The sequence below is a fragment of the Pagrus major genome, chromosome 6, assembly GCF_040436345.1.
Source record: "Pagrus major chromosome 6, Pma_NU_1.0".
Classification (NCBI taxonomy): Eukaryota; Metazoa; Chordata; class Actinopteri; order Spariformes; family Sparidae; genus Pagrus; species Pagrus major.
In genome coordinates, this window is record NC_133220.1 from 32,968,684 (window position 1) to 32,995,494 (window position 26,811).

At 39.9% G+C, this 26,811-nt stretch overlaps 1 protein-coding gene across 1 annotated transcript in view; it reads left to right on the forward strand.

Annotated features, from left to right (window-relative positions):
• epha8 (eph receptor A8) overlaps positions 1–26,811 on the forward strand; it is a 127,527-nt gene that overhangs the window by 27,691 nt on the left and 73,025 nt on the right. The window contains exon 3 of the mRNA XM_073468001.1: positions 24,511–24,564. Coding sequence (XP_073324102.1) covers positions 24,511–24,564 — 54 coding nt within the window. The remainder of the gene's footprint in view (positions 1–24,510; positions 24,565–26,811) is intronic.

Below are 26,811 nucleotides of genomic sequence, written 5' to 3' on the forward strand. Positions count from 1 at the left end.
AACGCTCAGAAAAAAATGCAGGATAATTCTCCACTCCAGCATGAACTTTCCTAAATCTCTGGCATAAAATAACATCAGTTTCATTCAGTCATATTTTTATGCACTTGCCACTGGGAGACTCTGTCACTATCCTCTTGATGGTGAAATCATTTCAACCCTGGTGATCTGCACAAAAATTGATGTGGCAGATTTCACTAAACACATGCCCCTTTCCTTCAAAAATGTCCAAAAACTCTTCTGAATTATTTTTTGTGCTTCTTTCTCTTCTCCATTTGTCTGTCCATCTCTCATTCACGATGTACAGTGCCAGAAACTCAGAGAAGCTAATAACAGGATAATTCCAGGAAAGTCAGGTTGAGTTGGCAACTGTGTTTAAAAGTAATTAGCATTGTGTCATATTACTGCTACTGCACTCTGAGAATTCTCAGACCGAAAGCATCTGATAATACAAAAAAAGTATTTTCAGATTGTTCGGGATGCTCAGAAAAACTTCCTTCCTACTAGCTCCTTTTACTTCTCAAGAGTTTCTAAAATTTTTTGGAAAAACTAAATAAACTAAACATTTTGTATAATTGTTTTGGTTTTTGATTTTGTGGTAAGTCATTTCATAGTTCTATCCTCCATTGTGGAAGAGTTGACAGAATAGCAGAATGCCAGGAAATGGTCACACAGATATGCCTGATTCCAAAAGGTTGAGACATGTAAAACATAAATAAAACATAATTGGCATTTGCTGGTCCTTTTTAACGTATACCTAATTGAAAACAGTACGAAGACAAAATACTGTATTTCATGTTCAACCTCATCACTTTCATTGATTTTTGTAATTATGTGCTTATTCTGAAGTTGATGGCAGGAACGTGTTTTAAACAAGTTGGCACAGGAGCAACAAAAGACTGTGAACGTTGATGAATGCTCCAAAAACACCTTTGAACATTCCACAGGTAAACAGGTTCATTGGTAACAGATGATAGTATAATGATTGGGTATGAAAGGGGCATCCTGTATTTATTTATACTGTATTAAATTCTATATTACTTTGAAAGTCAAGTGTTTTTTAGGTTTTGATGTTATTGTTTCCACTGAATTCTTCATACAGTGACAGAAACACTGTAGATATTTTGGTGCATTAAGCACATAAGCACAGCTCAATGAATGTATCAAATGATGTGAAACGGGTTTGAGAGAAAATGTAAGTAACCGGCCAAATACCTGTAAACGGTGTCTGTAAGCTGCCTGTAATCGGCAGCATATTCAGCATTGGTACATCTGCCATATTGAGATCAAATAGTCAGAATACAGATTAGTGTGCACCTCGCTCAACAATACATTACTGCTTATACACGCAACTGAGATTACAGTTACATTGTGACAACTGACAGTGATAATGTGCATTTATCTGTGTACATAGAGTTTGTTAGAAGAGCTGCGCTTGTACAGTGAAAGTCACTACACTGAAGGAGCTACTGTCCTCCATGTAGGAGGTTTGATTTACTTGCAGTACTAAGTGCCACTGTAGACTGGGTATGTTTTGAGCTTGATAATGATGCATTCAAAATGAGTGTTCAGCAAAGCTATCAGAGCAGCAGCAGCACTTTGTTGCCGTGGGCCTGCTTCTGCTTTCATTTCTTTCAGCCATGCTGAGTGGAAACAGAACAGTACCAAAGTCTGATGGTCCTGTTTGCACTGCTAAATACAACATTTTCAGTGCTTTTGTTAAGGGATTCATTTACTGCGTGCTTCAGCATTCATCAAGAACTTGAAAGCTTGTGTCATATGACAATGTAAAGACAATAGGTTCCATTTTTTAAAGTCTATTTTACAACAGTTCTCACATGCTTTTCGTGAGCTGACAGAGGTCATTGTGACTGTATCATTTCTCTTCTCCATGTGAAGACATCCTTGACTACACTGTAAAGGTTGGAGGACAAAATTTACGGTCCTCATTCTGTAAAAAAAAAAAAAATAATAATTTTAAAGTTCAGTTGAAGCTACTATAAGCAGAGTGAGTTTACCAAATTAAGTGTATATCTTTGGGTAGTTACCTGTCAGTCGGAATTCCTTTTTTTGTGTTTCCATGGACAATATTTCTTTGCTGAGCCGTGGAGGAATGATGCATTCTGGTAGTCACATGTAGGTATGTTGCTGGGACCAAGGAGTCTAATCCTTGGAGTCATATACTTAAAAACACATTATTTTCTCGTACTGTCATCGCTGCAGCTCCTCTATTCACCCTCTGTCTGAACGCTCCTGTCTCTTAAAGGACATCTTCCTAAAAGTAAAAGGCTAGTCTGCTCTGATTGGTCAGCTCTCACATCCCAGAGCAGGCACCCCCCTCCATGTTTCCGCTCTGTCTGTGTTTTTGCAACCATGTCCATGCTCGGGGCGTTGAAAATGTACAGAAGTCCTGACGGCTCAGTCATAGGCAGTTTCTTCTAACGGGCACTGTGCATTTCTCTGTAGATGGAACGTTTTAATACTTTCACAATACTCATATAGCGCCTGGACATGCTTTATAGTCAAAAAAGACATGGAAATCTCACTTTCTACAATATGAGACCTTTAACTTGGGCTGAACTAACCAATAACCTAACTTTTTTAACATTCATATGGCATAAGTGTTGAGTTTAGATAAACTTGAAACATTCTGAACCTTTTCCTTAACACAGACACTATTCATAATGTGAGTGATATGTGAGGTGCCTCAGACAGTATATGTGCCTGTGCATGTGTGAGAAAGAGAGAGAAAAAGGTTGCTGAGACCTCATGGGCTCTTTGATAAATGGATGTTTTGACAGTTTCTAACTCTCACACCTGCACAAACACACACACATTCACACATATAGCACACATATAAGGTCATTTTTCGCCATCCTGACAGTTTACAGTGTTATGAATGTGCCATGCTAGCAGCATCACTTCTTCAGCTGCCCTCTGCTCCGGGCAGCAGCAGCTTTTTGATGGTCTTAGATTGAGAAAATACAACTGCAGTGGAGGGAAAAGATTTCTGTCGCCCGCCGATTATGTCACACAAAGCTGTTATCACTTGGTGCTCAGAGTGACTTGTGTATGTACGGTCACGCCGTGTTTGTTCCACAAAGCAGCTGGATTCTGCAATATCATGTGAAATGCACTGTTATATAACAAATACATTAAACTTGGCTCTGTGGTTAACCCACAGGTTCAAAAATGTTATTTTTACATTGAAATGTTGTTCAGGAGGGGACACGCATGTCACTGTGAGCGAGCGAGTGAGGCAAAGGTGAGAGGGAGAGAGAAGGAGAAATAGATAGAGAGGCTGCCCACAGGGAATACACGAAGAATAAGTGTCAGGTCTGTGCTGAAGGAAGATGGATTAAAATTGTCAGCGTGAAGTTTCCTGAATGTAAAGTCATTTTCAGACAGAGGGACAGGGGACAGTCATTTCCTCTCTGCAACTCAGACAACTATGTATTTTTATTCTCTTATTTATTCTTTCATTTGTTTTTGAAAGAATTCTTGCCAGATGAATTCCCTTTGCATTTAGGCACACTGTATAGTATATTTAAAGCTGCACTAATCAATATTTTAATATTAAAAATTGGTCAGCTAATTATGTGTAATCAGGCTGCACTCATTTAGTGTTCATATGAGTGTGACCTATGTGCTGCAGCTGCTGGGTGGTGCGTAACTCTTCATTGGATGTCATACAAGCAGTTATATGAGGGTAATATGTAATGTGAGAGAGGTCACTCATATTGATTAAAGCACAGAGAATTCATCATCATCAGACTATGCCAAGTCAAGTCAGGCCAATTGTGTTTATAACTCACAACAAAACCTTCCACCATGAGCAAGCACCTGGTGACAGTTGGGAGGAAAAACTGCCTTTTAACAGGCAGAAACCTGGGAGCAGAGCTGGACTCATGGTGACCAACCATCTGCCAGGGCGTCTGTACTATGAAGTATTTTAGCATCATTGAGATTGCAGTGTCAGGGCTCCCATCAAACTCATTCCATGCAGCTGTTTGTGGCAAAAACAGCTCTATTAAACCCATGGTGTACTACCTCACCAAACAGCAGAAAGACACAGTTAGATACAAGCCGATGAACATAGTGGAGCGTTTAGCAGCTTAAGAGACAGATATATTGATCAGGAGTTGGCAGCACAGTAGCCTGGCTGTTCAGAAGCGCGTTTCTCCACACCTGTTAATTCTGCTCCTCTGCGCCTTTCTAATCACACATAGAGCTGACCTATTTAATAAACTAATGAATTTATAACATGTAGCCTGTTATGTATTCTGGATAAGTGGGACGTTGCTTCTTCAGCAACAGTGAAGTTAAGGACCATAGACTTGTGTATTGATCTGCAGGGATTGTTTTTTTTCTGCTGCCTGCAGCCAGTGTGTCCGTGTGTCTGCTATGAATATGTATAAACACAATCAAAAACAGCAGTGACACTATTTGTAATAGATCATCAGTGTGTTTTTTTTTTTTTTGCCAGAACGCTCAAAGAGAAAATAGAACAGATGCCACAACGATCGCTACAGATTGTGAGCAAAACAGCCTAATTGGTTAACATGAGCAGCGAAAGGAAGCAGGCGGCACTGTGCGTCCTGGGCGCAGTATGGAGAGGGCAGAAAAGAGCTTGTGAGAAGTTTGTAAGAAAAAGTCATAAGTATGCCAAAGAGCAAAATTTAAAAGTGCCAGTACTGAAAGAAACAGTGAAAACTGGCCCGCTTCAACAACTGTCTAACTTCTTCTTCTGCTCTAAATACTCAATCGATTACCAAATAAACACAGCTGAAAATTTCAGTAACTTTCTAAAAAGTGGCCAATTGTTTCAGGAAATGATTCAGCCTTTTGTAAAGATTAAACTACATACTATTTATTTTGTTATGGTCTATTTGTTTTATGTATCTTTTAGTGGTCTTTTTTGTTGGTGTTGTTTGTGGAGTGTGTTGTCGGCTTTTCTTTGATGTCTTGTTGAAAATTTAAAATTCAATAAACTTTAGGTCGTAAACAAGATGAAACAATAAACAGTGTGTGACCCATTTTTAAAGATATATGTATGGGCTTGAGGCTCAGAACCACAGGCAGGGTAGCGATGCCAGAAAGTACAGAAAAACAGACAAACACAGTGCTGGTTTTAGTTATGTTTTAATTGATTTATTGACAATAAGAAAAATATAGAATAATTCCAGCCTTATTCTTTAAAAAAAAAGGCAGCAAATCACTAAAAAACATGCACGCAACACACAACTTACATGAGAAAGAAAGGCGCTGGGACTTCCCCAAGGTAGGTGTGAGCTTGTACTCCTAGAGAGATGGAGGGATGGGAGGAACAGAATGGAGAGACGGAGAGAGAAAAAGGGAAGTGGAATTTTTTAGTCATGTTATAGCCGGATTAAAATGTTTCCAAGAAAATAGCAGAAGACTGTCAGCTTTCACTTACTGTTCAATCGACAGCGAGTGAATGTGTGTGTGCATGTGTGTGTGGGTTAGGTCTTTATTAGCACCCTGACCTCACCCTCTACGCGAGTCTCGTTTGGATGACATCATGACAGATCACGTCTTCGACTCAAGGGGCATCTTTCCATCCAATTTATTCAGGCAATGGTTAGGACGCCCGTGGGCTGTCCCAGGAGCATCTTTCCCTGTTTTTCTCTCTCTTTCTCCTCTCTCTCTTCCTCACACACACACACATGCACTCTCTCCCACTTTCTCTCAGAGCTTGTCAGATAGGGCAGGAAGACTTCATTATCCTCCAGTCCGATCTATGTTGGCCATGACAGGTTCATCCACCGGCCACCACACAATCGATACAGCTGACAGTACAATGTGTGTGTGTGTGTGTGTGTGATGATTAACGTGGGCCGCAGAAGCCATGATGTGGATGAGCAAGTGATGAGCTGAAGTGTCAAAAGCCCACAGTCTGTTGCCATTACTAACTATTTCTCAAACTCCCTGTTACTGTCTCTTCCTCTCTGTCACACACACACCGACACGCAGACACTTTTTTTTTTTTTTTGCATATTACTATCTGTAGCATCTGACAGTGCCTTCCACTGCTGGTTCTTAAAGATGAGTTTATCTGATGGCTATATGGGCCAATCTCAGACCTGCAGGAGTCATGAAGGTGTCGATGAGTGCAGAACAGCTAGACGGCAAAATATATATATTTTACCCAGCAAGCATTTCCTGTTGAACTTTTCAACTTTCAGTTTTTATGTTACCATATAAATGTAAAATAGCATTATGATTGGCGGGACAAGAAATGTATGTAGATATCCGCTCCATTAAAATATTCCCTCCATCAACATCAGCAAAATAACCTCTTGTTAACATTCACACCTGCACACATAGCATGCCTGCTGCTTTCATAACATTGTTAAACAAAGAGGTTATCACAATAACTGTTTCTAATGCACAGTGACAGAGAATTTGTTGAGGAGAGTTATTTAAAGCAGACCAACTCGACTGGTGGCCCCTGGGCCGAATGCATCCCTGTAACACTCTCATTCTGGCCCTTTGATCATTTTATTAGTAGGCCAATTAGCCCATTATTTAGTTATATGTGTTGCCAAGCACAAAAATACTCTTTATTTCATCATAAAGTTTTAACCCAGGCTGCTTAAGCAGAGTAAATTGAGGAGAATCAAACTGACAACCTACTTCTAAGATTAAATAGTTGATTTTGTTTCCCCTGTACCTTTGCATATATAAAGTTTATTTTTCATTTGGGGAAACTAATAAACAAAGTGGAGAAAAAAACTAAATATTAATTAATTTAACACATTTGAATTTTGAGCTTTACAGGTCAGACATAGGGAATGTATAAGTCCATCCTATGGCACTGTTTCTCAAATCTTGCCCCTCTAAAAAAAGTAGCCGAAAAGGCCTGGCTTAAAGTATTGATTGCTAATAAGTGAAAGTAGTCATTAATGGGGACCAGCACAGGGATTTGCTAGTTGAAACCTAAAAGTCAGTGTAAGCAATATTATAATATTAGCATTCAAACACATGACTACTTGTATGTAAACTGTTTTGCTTGTGGTGATAAACCCTGCAGTGATAATTCTCTGTGGGTTAGGGTAGCTGTACAGAGCTTCAAAGCAACTTTAAAGCAACAACTCCCAGCTCACTGTCTAGCTGTCTGGCTTGCAGTTTTACTGTTCACTCTCACGGCTCAGAAAAAGCTCTAATAACCCACTACTACCCCACACTACCTGCTCAGCACCAAGCAGCAGACAGACAAAGTTAGAGACTACTGTAGCTGGTGAACAAACTGGAGCATTTAGCAACTAAAAGAGACAGATATGCAACAGGGACATTTTCAGATAGGCTACTTGGGGACTTGTACAAGAATATGGTTGAGTTTGCTGACAATAATTAGCTAAAATGTTTTGATAGAATTTTAAAATCGTCCTCTGTAGAAATGAACAGGATAGTGTCATTTTAGCATCTACTAAGTGCTGTAGTGAACAAGAAAGTAATGGCAGATGTAGGCCTATGCATTTCAACAAAGGAAAACAAGGAAATATATCAAAACTTTCCCTTTTTAAACAACCGTCATAGCTATTACTGTATAGATTTCTGAGTTTACAAGGTGCACACTAATGCAACATGAACTTCCTTTCTGTCTGCATCGGATCTACAGCAGAGGAGAGAATAATAGATGTATCCCTGGAGATAAGCAGATTAAACGTTTAAGACTCCCGAATGCGACAGAGACTTTCACCATAGGTTTCATGGCAGGACTATTTTGGTACATTTACCTGCCAGCATGGCAGATAGCCTTGCGAGATTTACTCGCCGAACGGACTCACATCTCTCTACCTACCCAGCAAGGTTGGAAAGAACACTAACCATCGACACTGATTGTTTTTCCTTATCATTTCACAGGACAAGAAACAGTCTAATTCGGATTCTGGTAGGAGGCGGGGATGCAATTTAAAGTTTTGGGGTTGAAAGAGAAAAGTCATACAGTTGATAACGCAATGAAACAACAATGAAACACTGAGGCACTGCCATACAAGCAGAACAATGTCTTTGACATAACTTTGCATTTCACTTTACTTTATTTCTCTTGAAACTAAGTAAGTTAAACCCCTCACATTTACTATTCTCAATTTCTGACCCAAATGAAGACATTACATTGAAATAAGTCCTGAAACAACAAAATACATTTTTTTGACATTGTGTCTGGGTGCATTTCTGCTGCTTTCAGCAGCACCATCCTCCAGGTGTGATTGTACACTTCCTCAACACACCTTCAGCTAGTTTAACACACCTTCAGCTAGTTCTTCAACTTCCTGCGTTGCCCTCCCGATGACCGTCCGCTGCGGAGTAATTGGCCGTACAAGCTCCCATGAGACAGTGGCATGGCCGACACAGCACAGCTGCTGCTGGCTGATTGTGGTGCTGATACACCTCTGCAGCTGCTCTTTGGAACTATCTCACTTAATATACATGCCAGTTTAAGGCAAAGATGTGCTGCAAGTGCTGGATCGCTGGAGGGGCCCGATGTAGCATCTGTGAGGGCAGCAGAGGAGTGTGTGTGTGTGTGTGTGTGTGTGTGTGTGTGTGTGTGTGTGTGTGTGTGTGTGTGTGTGTGTTTGTGAATGCAGGCATGTTGGTAGATGGTAGTCTCAGTGTGCAGATTGGCCACCTTGATTTGAAAGACCTTGTGCCAGCATCGATCCATTTGAATGTGCTGATCAGCGCTGCAGTCCACAGAGGGAAAACTGCCCAGGTGTCTGAATGAGAGACAGACCACTTCAGCCTTGACGGGGTTTGACAGACTGCTCTATTCTGCTGTTGGCTTTAACAGGTGCAGCAGGCATTATCTGTTTAGAATTAAATTATCTGAAATAGGCTGAAGTGTGGAGTCATATCCCTCCAATGCATCTTCTTGGAAGCTTGATGAGACCTGTAGGCTGATGCACCTGCTACAGTAGCTTTTCTTTGAACATAGATGGAACATAGCAGTTACGCTGTAGTAAGAAAAAGGGTATGCACCATAGAAGTGTGTTACAACATAACTGAGTTGCTGCAGGCCGGAGTCTTTCCCAGCTCACGACGGTTGAGAGCCAGGGTACATCATGGACAGGCCACCAGTCTCAGGGCCAACATATCTAGACATTCACACATTAACTGAAAGACAATGTAGAGGAGAGTATAGTAGAGTACAATGTAAAGTAATGAGAGTAATGTCAGAAGAAGCTGAGGAAAGTTTCTTACCGCATTCATCTTCATCAACACTGTTTTCAATTAGCAGATTATTTGTAAAGCAGAGACTAATACCCCTTTTCCACTGGTCAAAAATCCCACTTAAACCCGCTAAGATCAGGCTTTTAAGCGCAATGAGAATGTGTAAACTCTGCATTTACACCCGGGTCAATTGACAATTGAATGCAGTAGACGCAGGTTTTTATCACCTCGGCTCGGCTCAGCTTCGATCTAAACGTAAGACCCGGGTGAACACGCTAAATTCCGCCGCGCGAAGTGATGACGTGTTATCAACATCCGATGTCGGCTTGTAAATAAGAAAGGAATCTGGGATTGGCTATTAAGGACGTTTTATTACTGGACACAATGTTGGAGGCAGAGCCCCGTTCATTCCTATGAAAGCTGCTCAGTGGTGTTTTGAAGCCAAAAAAGCTCGACTTCCAGGCTATGAAAATACCTAGATCGCCGACCGAGCCGGATAACTTCTGGTTTAGCGCCTGGCTAAATAAAGTACAGATGTGTTTCATTTGTAAGTTAAGTGCAAGGTTTTCAATAAGTCATTTCAGAGTAAGGAAAAAAAAAAAGATTTGCACTAAGTTTTAAAAACTAATGCCATAAAAAAGTATACAAATGGCTGTTTGCTTTTATGTATCATTATGTTAATAATCCAAAATAAAAACTGTATCTTCATAAACAATGCACTTTTTTGTAGTACTTGAACATTGACGTGGCCAATACCACTGCTGGTATTGTCGAGATGACAATACCAGCAGTGGTCCCAAGCTAATGTGAGTTTGAGACCCCTGCCCTAAACGTCTAGGCCATGAGAGGTGAACAGAGGCCGTGAGCAGACACTGATGCTCTCTGTTGTAAACTCTGCCACAGAGGATATTTGGCAGAAAAGCCTTTATCACACACATACTTTTTTTTAATAAATGTGATTTAAATGGCAGCAAAAATATTCTTTTGATTTCTCTTTGTCAGGGTGTTTTCATCTATTTGAACATAATTGCGCACACAGGCACACAGAGGCACAGTGTCCTGTAAAAAATTGCATCTCAGAATAGATAGCAATTACACCATCTCCCCCACTGATCCCAGACCAGTGCAATTAACACCCCTATTCCAGAAAGGTTATCGCTGTCAAAGAGTCCACAGACAGACAGACACACACACATACACACACATAGGAGCAAAGTTATTAAGTCTGTTCTGGTTGTGTGGCCGGTAGTATGAGAGGAGAAAAGGTGTTGGGCAGAGCCTGATATTTTCACTGAGTTAATATGCAGACCTGTTACTTCACATAGAGCCCAGCATTAAGCCTGGAAATGCCACCAGTGCACACACACACACACACACACACACACTGTGTGTTACACGGCCATCACACCCCACTGACTGTCTCTATCTTCATCATCCTCCTTGCGTTCCTCCCTCTCTGTCATTCTCTCCCAGTCTATGAGTTCTAAAGAAACCTCCATCAAACATATTCATCTGAAATGAAACAGCAGTCTTCGTCTTTGACTTGCTCCTGACACCTCTCGCCCTAAAATGTGTGTCGGCTGCAGCTTCTGCACGCTTTAATGTCAGAGAGAGACAGTGAGAGAGAGTGGTAGTAAAGGATTACAAGCAGTTGGATTATCCCATAATCTGATAATTATGTTAAGGTGCTGCCAGGGTCTGCGGTTAACGAAAAGGTTTTATTAGACTATACAGAAATGTATGAAGAAATATTAGTTAAAATTGTATCTTTTGTGAATATGAATGAATATTATTCAAGGGTTTTATAAGCAGAGGTATAAAATCAAGGCAATTAAATAATTCTCATATAAAATGGGTAATCCTTTAGCAGTCTGACAAAACACCAGTATCACACTGTGTTCATCAGAGTGGTAGTTTGCTCACTTGTCGTGGAGATGGATCTATTGAGTGTAATGACTTCGTCCACAGCACTTTTAGAACTTGTTGTCCTGTTTGGCTCAAGTTAAGCATCAATGTTCATTCTTGACCATAGCATTCAATGCCTGTTTGCTAACTTTTTCAGGGCTTTCGGCCAGCAACCTTTATCTGACAACTGCTCTTAACAGATCCATCTCCATGATGACAATGAAATTTGTCACAAACTACTTTTTCAAAGGTCAAGAATAAACGTTTTGTCACATAACAGGTAGGAAAATTATAATTATAATATTTATAATAATGAATGGATATGAGCCTCATAACACTTACGTATTTGCCTTCACTGCTGTGCTGTTCAGTGTATAATCTTGCAGGTTTCAACATCTAATTAATTTGCTCTCCACTGTTGTTTTTGTCGACAAGATTCAGCAAGTAGACTGTATAATTAGTTAGGAATGTAACAACAAGTCCTCCAATTAAATGACAAAACACATCACTTGTCCATGCCCTCCAAAATAAATGTTTATTCGATCTGATGTCAGTATCCACTGGACGAGATTTGTCTGTGCCTGCCGAAGCTGTTACAAACTGACAAATAGAAATCTGTTTAATGAATACACCACGCTATGGAAGGTTTGGTTAGGTTTAGGCACAAGTTTAAGGTTTAAGTTAAAATAAGGACTTTGTTTAAGTCAGAGGACCATGGTCAACACTGGATGATTTTAAATAAAGGTTACAGTTAGGGAACTATCATGTTCAACAACTCTGACAGCCTGTTGGAAGACCCTTCCATCAGCCCCAACCTCTTCCCTTTGCAAACTTTGTGTATCTATAATAGCTCACCATACTTTATTTTCCCCTGAGAAACTAGAGTCATCAATCCGATGCCCTCAAATGTCGTTTTTCTTGGGAGGACAGCCTTAAAAGTAATTTTTATTTGCTATAATTACGTATTACAGTACATTCCTGCATTTTGCATTGTGATAGTAATCATGCCGTTACATAAGGTGTCTTCTATTCGCTATAATTACTTATTCCAGGACACTCACACTACATTTTGTATGTAGGTATGTGTTTTCTCTCATAAAAACTAGTCGGTTTTCTAAAATAGAACAGCCAGCGGTGGACCCAGGCACCAGACTGTGAGCCGTATTGCCCAGGTAAACACATCACCATGACTGGCTGTTGCAGTTCAAGTGTCTATTTGCTCAATAGGTAGAGCGAACAGGCCGGGTGGCGGAGCAGCGGCAGGGCAGCCTGGCCTATCTGCTCAACCTAACAAGCCCAGAGACACTCTGACTGTGAAGAACAGCTATGGAGGACCAGCAAGAGGCCGAAGAGATCAGTTTGTTTATCTGCAAAACTACATCTTATAAGTCCCTGAAAACAGGGAGATGTTTGCTAGTGGCTGGTTCGCTACGTCCGACAAGCTCTCTAAACTTTTTAGTCTAATAATTTATCAACTCAGTTAAATGTAACAATCAGCACAAGAAAAACAGCCATAATGAATGTACCTCAGTCTGAAAATGCTAACTGGCCTGGTAGTTACTACTATGGTTGTGTGCTTTGCTTACATTACTGGGTTAGTTGCTGAATAACTCTGTGGCTGCTGCAGTTGCTCACTCTTTCTTTCTTTCTTTCTTTCTTTCTTTCTTTCTTTCTTTCTTTCTTTCTTTCTTTCTTTCTTTCTTCTCTGTCAATCTTGTACAACTAGCTTGCTAACAACTTTAGCGATATATTTGCCAAGCTTTGTCCTCACCCATGTACTCAACTATAGCCAATCATTCCCCCGATCCAGTAGCAGGCACTATGCCACTTAAAAGTTGGTCTGCTATTGGCCACTAACACTGAGAAGATGAAGAAGAAAGGGGGCGGTGGAGTAGAATGACAACGAGCACAGCGTGCTAGCAAGTCAAAGATGTCTTCGCCCATATGGACGTTTTTTTAAAGTTTATGTCAAAGCATTTATTTTTAAAGAGCAAAAGGATCTACATAAGCTACAGTGCATTTTTCAATTTGTTTTACAAGAATAAATAAATGAACATTTGAAGAGTCAGAACTGTTCTTTGTTTTTGTGGGTAACAGTGATATCAGTTAGATTGCTAGAGCTTTGGAATATTAAATCACTCATCTTTACTCACTACATCTTAGGCTTTTTTACCCTCAGGTGCACATAAACTACGTGTCTGGAGCTTTTTAAAGTACCATATGGTGCATGCCTACCATTTACCACACCAAAAATAACATTTATAGGAGGCAAGACTATTCTTACTTGCTACATACTGTATTTTTGTAATCATTTTTAAGTTAGTTTCACAAAAACTTTTTCTTTAGTAGAAAGAAAATACATCACCCTGAAAATGTCTCAAACTGTATAGCAGCCTAAGAGACCTGATTGATTTTCTACTAGTCTTTTTTATTAAGCCAAGAGCCAATTAGCCAGTTCCACACAGCCTCACACCAACCACCCCTATATATAAAACATTCATATGAAAACAATTCAAAGACTCAAACGTTCAAACATTTTCGGCACATAATTTAAAAACAGCTGCCACATTAGCATATAATCTTCACCCTGGCCCTGTCAATCTTGCTACACTTCTGTTACTGTTTTAATTCTGATTTGTTTTCACAAATGCAGTCAAAATTACAATCAAGTGTAAGTACGCACGATTAATTTGAACGGTGATAGGTCAGATTTGTTTTTCCAGTGTTCTCAACAGTGGATGTGTCTACTGGAAACAGACTGGAAACAGTGAATTATTAATGTCAGTATGAGACGTATGTAGGATGAGACAAATAGAGGACAAGTAAGGACAATGAAGGTCATTAATAACAACAACCACTGTGGGTCATTTTTGCCTCTTTTGTTTTTCATTAAAAAGTTGTTAAATGCAACAACAGTTTGTTTATGTGGTCTGGAACACCTTGGGTTGCACCACTTAGACATGTAACATGTGTAGGACGTTAAAGTTGAATGGGGAAAATATTCCATCTGCACACCAGACTCCCTGCAAGAATCTGTGTGTGTACTGTGTACTTGCAGCTGCCTTCAGTGTCCTCAGAAACAACAATAATGAATAGAGCTTTAAACTGGCAACTCCCTTTCTATTGTCCCTCACACCAGCAGCACATAATCTTCTCTTTTTTCAGCCAGTCTTCTTTCTATATTTGTTAATCAATCTTTCATCCTCGCTTTCATCTTTTTTGGCATCCACTCTCTTTCATATCATATGTTATGAATTGACTGAAATTGATTTCATGCTACAGGGCTTCAGTCTTGTACGAGAGCAGACCCCAAGATTCCGATGCAAGCTTCAGAGGCAGTTGCATAAAAAAAAACACTTTCATTTTCCTTAACAACAGCGTTTCTGATCTTAAGGCTACTCTGATGGCAACTTCTTTGTCTAAGTGGAAACATTAAATGGGCTGAATAAAACAAAAGAGATGGAGATTAAAGAGAGAAAGGGAGCATAGAGAAATCGAGGAACGTGGATCAGACGTGTATTAATTGCCACAAAGGGTCAGAAGACGCTGAGCAGTTTGACTGCTTGACCCCAGAAGGAAAACACAATTAGCAATAAATGTGAGGAAACTATCAACAGGCTGGATTTACAGCTTTTGTCTTTGTTTGTATTTTATGTAATGAAGTGATGATATCAGTGTAATATCTGTTCACTCGAGGCATTCTGGGGGATCAGTGCAGATGAGTCACAACATCACAGGCTCAAATGTAGTCCCTGGAACACTGAGCTTATATCACTCACTCCTGTCTGTCTCCTGTGTTTACAACCACTGTGTACTATTCAACAACAGTGACTTACAGTACAATATGTAATGGAGACAAGAGAAGGCCCCACACAGAGTGTACACCTACACAGCTGCGTTTATTGTGCCTGATTAGCCCTCTTCTCAAGACTGTGTCAGTCACTGTTTGATTGACATCTCCCTCACTCTCTGTAAACTAAAGCCCCTTTTGCACAGAGATCACGCAATACCACCTGCTGGCAGTGTATGATTGTAGATTGTATGCTGGCATTCTGCAAGCAAAGAAAATGTGATGTGTAACACAACAGTGTCGAGGTCTAGTGTGTCGTTTTACATGCACATTGGGCAGTGCTCTCTAAACAATGGTATAACATGGCAATAACAATCATTCACCGTCTTTTTTATGTGGCAGTTGATCTTGTCAAGCTCCCAGACCTTGTTGTCTCCCCAATTTGAAGACATTTTATATCTTCCTTTTAAATCTCCCAGTTGTGGGTTGCACACATAACACGTCATCAAAACGGCACACCCATGTCCTCGGCTCGCTGGCTCTCTTGATTTACACACATGTTGATTAAGCGCTGCTATTACATCTGCTGCTGGTTCAAAGGTGAAACGACAATGATCCCTCATTCCTTCATTACAGACAGATCTGTGAGGTGGAATAAAGGCTCAACAGTCCTTGACCTTGACAGACCTTGAACAGACTTTGAAAGGCTTTTGTTTCACCTGGGATGGCGGGACAACTTACACCTTTATCATTCTTACTTGTACGTGTAATTTGGTGTCATATTTCAACCTGAACAGTGCTTTAATGAGCCAGTGAAGTGAAAACACCTGTATAGGGGTCAGTGGCAATTCTAGAGTCTGTTGGGGTCCCTCACTCGTCAAATACTGACGCATCGGGATGGCGGCCGGCCCGACCTACAATCCCAATTGCGTCAGTATTTGATGAGTTGGGTATGAGACTCAAAAATCTATTTTTCTTACAAATAGCACCTTTAAGAAGAAAACTAAAAGTTAGCAAACATGGATAAAGAACAGAAACAACGGCGTTACAATTTTCAGACAAATCAGCTTTGCAAATGTTTTATGAAGATTGGAAGTTAGGAACGCTGAACTTAAACATAACTCTACAACTATTATTTATTAACGACACAGCAAGGCTTTGGGAACATTGCAGAATAAAGTTGCAGCAGTGTTAACTGGCCCGTCTCAGATCAACTTAAGCCGGCTGATGGTGTCGCTTGTGACTCAGCATGTCAAATTATTAGTCAGTAGCCAATCAGCGCCTTGTAGCGATGTCAGCTGGTCAAGTCAAGTACAAACTGCAGCTGGTTGAAATGCCAGTTTTAGATGGAGGAAAGAGATAGATTTTTCTGAGGAACCGCCTTGTCTGTATGACAAAAGCCATCAAATTTTAATTTACGTCTAAACTGACAACTGCCTTTCTGCTGCTCTGCGCGCATTCACGTCACTCTGCTGCTTGCTCTCTCTCACACTTGCTCGACCACACAACCACACACTTGCTACGCACACCCTTTTATTTTTCCTGTTTTGTCAACACTAGAAATGCAGCTGTAGCAAGTCACTCACTATCACTATGCTCATTCAGACGCTACAAAAGCCTGAAAAGCCAGCAGACAGAATGGAAGTACAGAGAGTCATTGCAATAGAGATGATACACCATCTCCTCTAGTCACGTTAGTGTAAACTGGCAGGTTTTCAGAATGTTGCAGACCAGCACATTGCAAGTAGTTGCAAGTTTCAACCCAGCTCTTTACAAGTGTTTGGTCTGTACAGGGTTTAACAGACTTATTAGAATTTTGGTCTACATGTGTGAAGAGTCTGATCTTATGTGATGCGCAACAGTAGAATAATAGCTCTATTTTTTATTTTTTATTTAATTTTAATTAATTTTGTGAATATTGTCATGTTGATTTTAGCCACATCACTTGGCCTTACTCTGAAGCACATTGGCTTGGACAGTCATAGATACAGTACCTTGTATCTATGGAGATTAAATGTCCTGTGAGTAAGATAGTAATACTGACGCATTGCGTTTCCCAAATCATCAAATACTGACACGTTCAGCCATTGTGTGATAACATAAGTATTTGACAAGTTTGACAATTTACTATTACTACTACTAACAGGTGCTTTAATAATTGAGCCACTGAAAGACTGTTCATAAGGAAACTTAAAAAAGAGGCGCCCAAATAAAGACTAGACAGCTGGAAATGTTTGGGAAATGAAGTGAGAAATATTGGAGTGCAGCTGTGCCATGTGCTTAAATTCGACGTCCTTACACGCAAAGTATTTAATTTCTCCCAAAAGGGGTCCCTCAATCAAAACAAAACAAAAGACGTAATTAGCATGGGAACATGGGAGTTGTTGTCTTCATTGTTAAACAACCAGAATTGCTGATGAAAATCTACGTGACTCAGGCAGAAATGAACACAGACGAGGTAATGTTTTAAAGTTTTATTCAAGTTACGTTTCGTCTCGTTCACTGACTTCCTTGCTCTCTCTCTGACTGTCTCCTGCTGCTGTAGCGACAGGCGACCGAATGAAATGCACTATTAACTTGAATAGAACATTGTTGGAAACGCTTGGATAATGTAATTACACAACTCAACAAAATATATAACAAAGGTTTAGTCGAGTTGAGACATTTTTTCAGGCAGAAATCTTACATATCATATTCTTGAGCAAAAGTTGCAGTAATAAGAGCAGCAGTGCAGGAGTACTGTGACCCACACCTGAAACAAGTTTTGTCTGAATGGAAATTATTTTAGACATTTACTCTGTGTAGAGTTGATAGACATTTTATTTTCATACACCTTTGTCACCTGCAGTATTTATCTGACATATTTGCACTATGTGTACACGTTAATGTATGTGTGAGGAAGCTGTTTTGCACTCTGCCACGTTTGATTCCTGCTGATGAGTTGACAGGCAGGAAACAGATGTGCAATTTACAGCCAATTAATTTCTCCTTCCCTCTCATTCTCTCCCTCTCTGTTGAACTTTACTCCCTCTCTTTGTCTGACATACACGAATATCCTTGCACGCCCACACTGCATTGTCAGTGGGCCGCTCTGTGAAGCACTGCCTTTCTGTTGTCGCCAAGATAGAGAACTCTCTTATCGCGCTCTCAGAAGATAAACATGCCCCTCTGAATCTCTCTGACTTCTCTTCTTCTTCTTCTCCCTAGCTGTCTGCTGTGGACGAGCAGAAAAAAGATTTCCATTATTTACATGACTAAACAACAAGCAATCTCGTTCAATCTCAACCCCCTCGCTGCTTTCCATATCCATGCAGCTCCCGACCTCATGACAATCTGCCTTCAGCTGCTGTGATTTTTCCCTCCTGGAGAAAATTACAAGAAGGAAAAATCTCAGATTTCCCAGGAAAATAAAAAAAAGGGAGAGGTTAAGAGTGCAGCGATGGCAAGACGGGAATAATGAGGGAGATAGAGAGGTTATACACCACACTAATTAGCTGAGGTCTTCACAAGTTCAAGGACGGTTTCAATTTAGCTGATAAAGATGAGAGGATGAGGAAGGGAGGGAAGGGTGAGATGGGTGAGACTTCCTACATCTTAATTATCCCAGTGGTTTTTGGCTGGTGGCACCGAGAGTGTGTGTGTGTGTGTGTGTGATGGGAGAGCTCCCCCCTTGCTCCCCCTCCCCGAAGGGGAGTCGGGGCTGAGGAGCGGAGTTGGAGGGCTTCCATTCAAAGCCCCACCATCTTATCCAGGGCTGAGTTCAGCTGGGCGCGGCCCAGAGCTTCCCGGGGTTTACACTTTCCCTTTCAATTACTCTGCCACTCGCACAAGGATCTGCAGTCCAAGAGGATCATGGGTAACACCGGGGTTAAACACTTAAATGTGTCTTCATTCATACTTGCATACAAATTGGCTATGCTTACACTTGGACAACATAATCAATGCAGCATATTGCTGAAAGTTGAAATGTGTTGTGACCATGATTCAAGCGCCAGCTTTGGATCTGTTGAATGCCAATTTTGAACAGCCAGCATACCTTTACCCATAATCCTCACTCAGCTTCTCTGAAGCAGGGAGATTAGGCGAATTGCAGAGGAAGAAGTCCAATATTTTGGTGCTGAGTGAGTCACAGGTTCTATTTACATCCAGAGGTATTTCTTTTTCACTATTGTTTTTTGTTTTTTTTTTAATCCAGGAAATGAGTACTGTTTTCTTTTCTTTACTGTCATAAATGGATGTATAAGTGTATTGCACTTGCATAAACTGTGGGAATTGTGCAAGTTAAATTAAAACAAAAAAAGGCCCAAATCAAATAAGCTATGGCTGAGGTATCCTGACTCTCAGTCCCCAGTGTGGGACAAGTGCCAAAAACACTGGATCCTACATTTACCATAATGCAAGTCAGTAGTATCTTTCATTAGACTGAATTCTATATTAATTAATTCAATCATTCATTCACTGTATGTGTTAAAAGGACCTTAGATTTTGTTGAGTTGCACTTACGGCAGGGGTCTCAAACTCAAATTAGCTTAGGGCCACTGCTGGTATTGTCATCTTAAAGAGGGCCACTTCAGTGTTCAAGTACTACAAGAAAGAGCAATATTTCTGAAAATGTAGTTTTTATTTTCATTATTAAATAATCCAAAAATGCAAACCGCAATTTGTATGTATTTTTGTATGATTAGTTTTTGACAGTTAGACAGTTACTACTTATCTTATCGAAACCTTGCACTGAACTAATAAATGAAATACATTGGTCCTTTATTTCTTGCCAGACACCTGGCAACACATGTGCTAATATTTTCGTCCTATTTAATAAAAAAAAATAAAGTGCAAACAGTGCAAATCTTTTTTCTAATAAATAACTTTTTTAAACCTTGCACTAGGCTTGCCCTGGTAGATGGTGTTCCCGGTGTGACACAATGGTCGGGCTTACATCGATTACATTACGGACCCACCCACGCAGCAGTGGGACCAGCAGCAGAGTCGCAGCACAGAGTAGCAGGATTTATAGTTGACTTCTAGTGTGGAGAGAGTTAGGAGAGCTGACTGACAAGACTATGGCGGAGGATTTGTTGTCAAAGCAAAAAGCAAGCATGCCTATTTGGCATTAGGGAATTGTAGATAATCTGATAAATTCAAAAGGAGTTGTAACCTCACTGAGAAGTTGGAGGTGTGCGTCCTATTGCATGCAGCTCTTCATCTAACAGCTCCTTCTTGTTCAATACTCCCACATACCAGGCCTGGACTGGGACAAAAATTCGGCCCTGGACTCTTTGGTCCAGACCGGCCCACGACAATCCGCACACAGATACTGTGCCAACTCAGTTCATGTGAAAGCATGTTTTTGAATGACAATAAATGAACCTTGAACCTTGAACCTTGAACTCGGCCCGTTGATGTACATATAAACACACAAGCCCTTAATAACAGTAGTATACCGAACAATATCCCTTATATTCTGGAGCCTTGAATAAAATAAATGATGATTACACAGTACGTTGCTCACTTGCTCTTCAGAATGATACTGGAGAAAGGATTTAAGATTCAAGAGTGTGTATTTATCACTCACTCATATAACAATGCAATACAAAGTGCAACCACACACCTGCTTAAGTCTTCCTCAACCTGCTCCTCCTGCATTGGGCCACGTATTCTTTAGACAGACAAGCCAATGGGCCTCTGCTGTGTCTGCAGACTGCAGCAGAGCTCTGTGGGCCGGTGCATGTCTCTGCCCCTGGGCCGGGAGAGTTACCAGGGCAAGGCGCAGCAAAAAATAAATAAACAAATAAAAAATAAAAAACGGGCAGCCATCGGGAAAAGTCCCGGTACACCCAATGGCCAATCCGCCCCTGCCACATACTGAATAAAACTACTCCCAGATAGATTTAAAATTGATCTGCTGTCTACAAATGCAGAAAATAACCACTGTTTTGCACTGTAGACACATTTTAGATGGACGACAGCGGTGCTAATTGAACACATTGTATTTCCTTTGACCTACTGCTCTCTACTTCAAAATAAAAGTCAACTTACTTTTTTTTTTTTTTGCAGGTCTTATTAGAATATTTTTTATATTATATTTTTGACCACAGTTCGCAGGCCGGATGGAGGGGGAGGGGAGAGGCAGTTTGAGACCCCTCGCTTACAATATCCCAAAAGTTTCCAACAATGTTCAAACCCAGAGAAACCCATTATTATTTAAGGCAATATTGTGTTTCATTTGGTTGCCTGTCCCTACTTCAGGATGAGAGTCAGATAGCCAGGAAGAAAGGCTCTTAACGATAGTAACTTGAACAAAAGCAATGGTGGTCAATTATTGGTGTGTTCACTTCAATGACAGTCACTTCCACAGATCACTGCAGTAGTCATGTTGATAAACAGGTATGAAGATAAATCCACTTTTTCGATCCCAAAAGCTAAACTCCAGATCAGAGCAGAATCTGATGTGAGATGGGTGTTTATTCCTCCAGAGGGTCTGGCTCTGCACATGACTCATATCCCCACAGGCAGTGGCTTTGTGCTCCACCCCACACACATGCAAACGTCTATTTTTTCAATTTATTTTTTGGATTAAGAGGTAGAAATTACATACTGTATGTTTAAGAAAGCTTCTCAAGAGCTGCAAAGGACATTACATGCTATACATTTTTCACAGACTCATTGTGGTCTCCATCACTACAGTGAAGTTAATCTAAGTCAAGTAAATCAGATCTTAAACATTCAACTGGAGGAACAAAAAGAAAAACATATTTTTGACTAACATGAACGAGGGAAGTGTAGGTGAGGGCCTGCATTCCTCTACAGCTCCAAGTCATTCTGATAAACCATGCCCCCTTTTGAGCTGTCCAATTAAATCCCTGCACAATTTCAAATGCTGCATGCTTACATGCTCTATTCCAGTATCCTGCTCAGACTTGAACATTGGCAGGTTATGAAAAAAGAGGTTCAGGAGGGCCCCCAGGAAAGGTCAGCCCTGTTTACACAGTTACACTCAACCAGTTCAGCCAGTCTCCTGCTGCTGGTCATTGTGCAGGCATATCTGTGTTCAGTGTCTTGCACCAGTGGACCTGCATGAAAATTCCAACCATGAAAGCATCACAGATGATGTCACTCTGTCTTTTATCGAATAAATCTTTGTTTCGTTTGTTAACTGCCATCCTATTGTGTTTTATTATTATTATTAGTGAATGGCCTCCACTTGATCCATGTGACATGTACACATCCAGTTCCAACAGGAGTAGAGAAAGAAGAAAGCTGCTCTCAAAATCCCTTTGAGCCCCTGCAGTTTGGGTTAAGCTGTTTGCATGAACTTTTGACACCCTGCAATTGAGTCTCTGTGTTACCATGAATAAACCAGTTGACAAAACGTCCTTATTTCCTCCATGACTGAGCTGTGGTGGGTTACTTTTTTATGTAGTCTGTAACTGTGCAACTGGATTTGTACTGACAATGAGAACCGTAAGAAGAAGAAGTGTCTCCGTGCGGCAGTAGGCTGTTGATGAGGAAAGCATGAAACGTTATCATGTTGGACTGCACCTTGTGCTTCAAGGGTAAGTTCACCCAAAAATGAAAATTCAGTCTTTCCCCATGCCAATGAAAAGTCGAGTGAAGTTTCATAGTCCACATATATATTTATATTTTATATTTGGATATAAACACAAAGTACTGCACAATTTAAAAATCTGACCTGAATGTGGCATTAGTTAAAAAAATGTTGATAAATCATCATAAGTTGTTTATTCTGATGGGGACCATAAATGTCTGAACCAAATTTTTATGGCAATCCATCCAATAAATGATGAGACTTTTTACTCAAAACTACAAGTTGTAACCTTGAGGAAGAGCCAAGGGGGTTACCAAAGTCAGGAGGATACATCCTCTAGAGACCAAGCATGTTCTACCTTTTGGTTTTTTTTTTTGGCATTTCTGCTTCATTGATAGTGATAGCTGGTAGAGAGCCGGAGATAGACAGATATGGCAGCACAGAGAGATGGGGTGATATGCAGCAAAGGGCCCAGGCTGGAATCAAACTGGAATGGCTGTAGTAAGGACTCAGCCATGATACGTGGTACATGCTTTATCAGGTCAGCTACCAGGGTTCATGGCAGTCCATCCGATAGATGTTGAGATGTTTCAGTCTGGAACGAAGCGGTGGAATGAATGACATCGACAGCTACTCAGCTAGCATTACTAAACAATCTCAAACACTAGTCTCTGGGCAAACACAGGTGAAGCAGACACAGAAAAAGTCTGTAGGAACACCCTGAAGCTTGAGTTACTCTAAAAAGGCTTTGAACTTTGACCTTTACAGACATTGTCCCAAAACAAAGAGCATTAAGAGGGTTGGTATGGACGGATATACCCAATTCATTTCTTTACTGATACTACTCTTTACTGACTTAAATCTAACTAAAGAATGTCAGATTGACTGATTTGAGTGTTTATCTGGGACCTGGTGTTGAAGTGACAACTAACTACACAGTTTAGAATGTATCTTTGCAAAATGAAATGCAAATGCATGCATATGTAAATACCTTGTTTACGCTTCTTCTGTTTGAACACTTGAGGAAATATAGACTGACTGGTGTGTTGAGTGGCGCTGAGATCTGCACATGGAAGGAAGATTACTTTCAATCATATCATCCTACAGGCCAAAGTGTGTCTGTGTACATACACACTGATGTATTCAAACAAATGAGAATGTTGAATGTAATCTTCCTGTGCGTCCTATACTATGTGAATTCTGAATATTTTCTGATATCATTCTTCCACCTCTGTAGACAGAGCTTATTGGGTACATCTTATATCTCTTTACATGGAACACACTGCTTCCTGTGACTAAGTTTCCTCCTGGTGCTGGATGTATACTAGCAGGTATACATGAATGTGTAACACACTAACGTGTTAACACATCTAGAAATACCAACACATTTCACTTAATGTTCTTCCTCCTAATTCAATTATTGGCTGCTGGCGGCGTTCAGTAAACAATGTAAATCTAATCACATTTGAGGGGCTTCTCATTAAAGGAAAATGTGTCCTGTTGGAATTACATTAATTGAATTCCAAGATTCTGAAATGTACAACACATGGTTGCATGTGCAATTACTCCAGAACACCAGTGTAGAATATCTGCATTTTTAAAACCAGCATCAATCCCAGTTTAACAGTGTTTATTGAGATTTTAACATAAAAAAGAGAACATGAGAAAGTGAATAAGAAGGTGGATTTTTAACCTCATGCAAAAGTCTGTTTTGTGTGCATCGCTGCAACTCAGTTACGTAGATAATGAAGTTTGAATTCACCACCAATCATCTGCAAATTTAAACCATATTGTTTGTCTTCTGAGAGATTCAAATAGAGCATACCATACACCTGCTACACTAGCATGACTGCCGCCTGTGTGACAGGAGTTGTCACACGTTTCATTTGAAGTCTAAGCTAATAATCTCCCGATGTGGTTAGGGAGACACATAGGCACAGGCGCTCATGTGGGAAATATAGACGGCAACTGAACGACTTGCTGCATATGAATCTAAAAAACGTGGAGACATGTACATGTGACTGACCCAAGAATGTTTTCCCTCTCGCTCTTTCTTCTTCTCTCTCTCTCTGCACAGTGGGACGCCATTAATGAGATGGACGAATACTTCAGTCCTATCCACACGTACCAGGTGTGTAATGTTCTCACTGCAGTGGGGCTGAATGTGTTATTAGAATTAATTATTATAAGGACTTCAGTGGAATATAATACTTTGATCCCATGGAAACTGGGTTTTTTCTCAACATAAATTAAGCTTGAGTTTAACCCACAAACCGTGGATGATTTATCACCACTTATTTTCTCACTGTATGGTTGTTTGACTGTATGGTACAATAACTTTGATTAAACAATGAAATAAAGATTATACAACAAGTCCTGCTAGTGTACAAAAGAAGAGACAACTTAATTTTATATTCCTTATTTTCAAGGTTGTACTGCAGTTTGTATGAAGTTTGTGGCTTTGAGATAGTGGTTTGTGTTCAATTCATGGGATATTCTTCAGCTCACATGAACACACATACTCACATGAACACACGTACTCACAGGAACACACATGCTTAAAATGTCCGGTGTTTGCAGTTTGCAGGAAGTGCGCTTGGCCAGCAATCCCATCTCACTTCCTGGGTTTCAGCACTGGTGTGCTGACACCTCCTCTCTTTGCATCCAATTTATTATATTGCATACTGTAATCCATAGGAAGCATTTAAGATATACTGAGGACATGACTGTAAGTCCCAATCACCAGACGAAGCAATTTTGATCAGGCACAGAAATAACATCTCTGAAAATTCTTTATTTGGAGTTCACTGTTAAATCTCTGTACATTGTCTATTATACAGCTGAAATGATTAGTTGTTTAATAGATTAGTCGATAGCCATAAAATTTGATCTGCAACAATTTTGATCATGTATTTAAATATTTTTAAGCAGCTTCTTAAATGTTCATTTTGAAAATGAAGGCCGAAGCTGTGAGTACTTAGTAATTATTATATTATTACCTCAGTACCGAGTACTGATGGGTCGGATCATCAACATGTTGACTGACGTCCAGGCTGGTGTAATTGATAACTGGAAGATGATAACTGTATATAACTTATACATTTATATTGTTTATATGGTTTCTACTGCTCTTTTACTGACTTATTTATTAATACTGTTTTAATTGATGCTCTCCATTTTTTACCATCCCATTTGCTGCTGTAATATTGCAAATTTGCCCATTTTGGGACTAATAAAGGATTATCTTAATATTTGGACATTTGTTTAAGGTTATCTTGACCTTGAAATCCATTACTAGTGAGAGAGAAATATTTCCAGTAGTCTATTAGCAAGCAAGTTGCTGACATATTCTTTTCTAAAGTCAAATGTTATTTGTTGACAGCTACTAATAAACATATTTCAGATATTAAATGTATTGTTGTTTGGTCCAAATAACTGCTACAATAATTATTTCAACAAAAACAAAAAAAACAAAACAAACAATTTTGTATTGTTTTTAAATCACACTTGTCGTTTTTGACCAATGCATGTAAACCTGGTATTGCAATACAAAAACTGTTTTTGTTCATAAAGTAAGAAAGGCAAAACAAAAATAATGATTGGTGGTTATCAAAAATGAGATATTTTATAACTAATAAATGATAAAATAATTTGATTTCAACAGATATGGCAAAGAAGCACTTAGCTATGCATGAACTTACATATGAAATGAATGTGGGTCATTTTGGACCTGTGTTGCGAATTAAAGCAGGTTTGCAGAGCTTGCACATCAAAGGGTCAATTGATAAATGAAAATAATTATGATGTAAATGAAAATAACTTTAATATACTATAACTGTTATTTCCCAACATTGAGATGTGCTTTAAAAGCTTTCCCCAATAACACTGTGGTGGGGCAACATGTTATCATCCCCAACTTGTCATATACGGGAGCTTGGTCAGTGGCCTTAAGCTTAACTATGACGCTCAACTTTGCTAGCCTCAGGTTTGCACTTGAGTGGCTCTGTGGTCAAGTTAGCAATATTACAGAGTGCAAGTTCCAGTTAGTCTTTCATAAATAAAGTTTGCTGACACACATTTCACATTTTATGACATATTTTGGTTTTTAGACTGTTATTAATGTTGTGAAATGAGTTACATCATTTACATACGCTAATTTACTTACATTACATTAATTACAATAATCCCTCTTGACTCTTGGGGGACACTCTGGATGCAAACCCAGGTCTGCAGGGAGAAAGTCCAGCATATTACCCATCCAACCACCCCAACCATCCCCTGACTAGGACTTTTCTCACTCTTTATTCTAATGCACTAGAGGGGTGTTTCAAGAAGTGATGCTAATGGGGTAACTACAGCATCAAACTTAGGAGAGAGC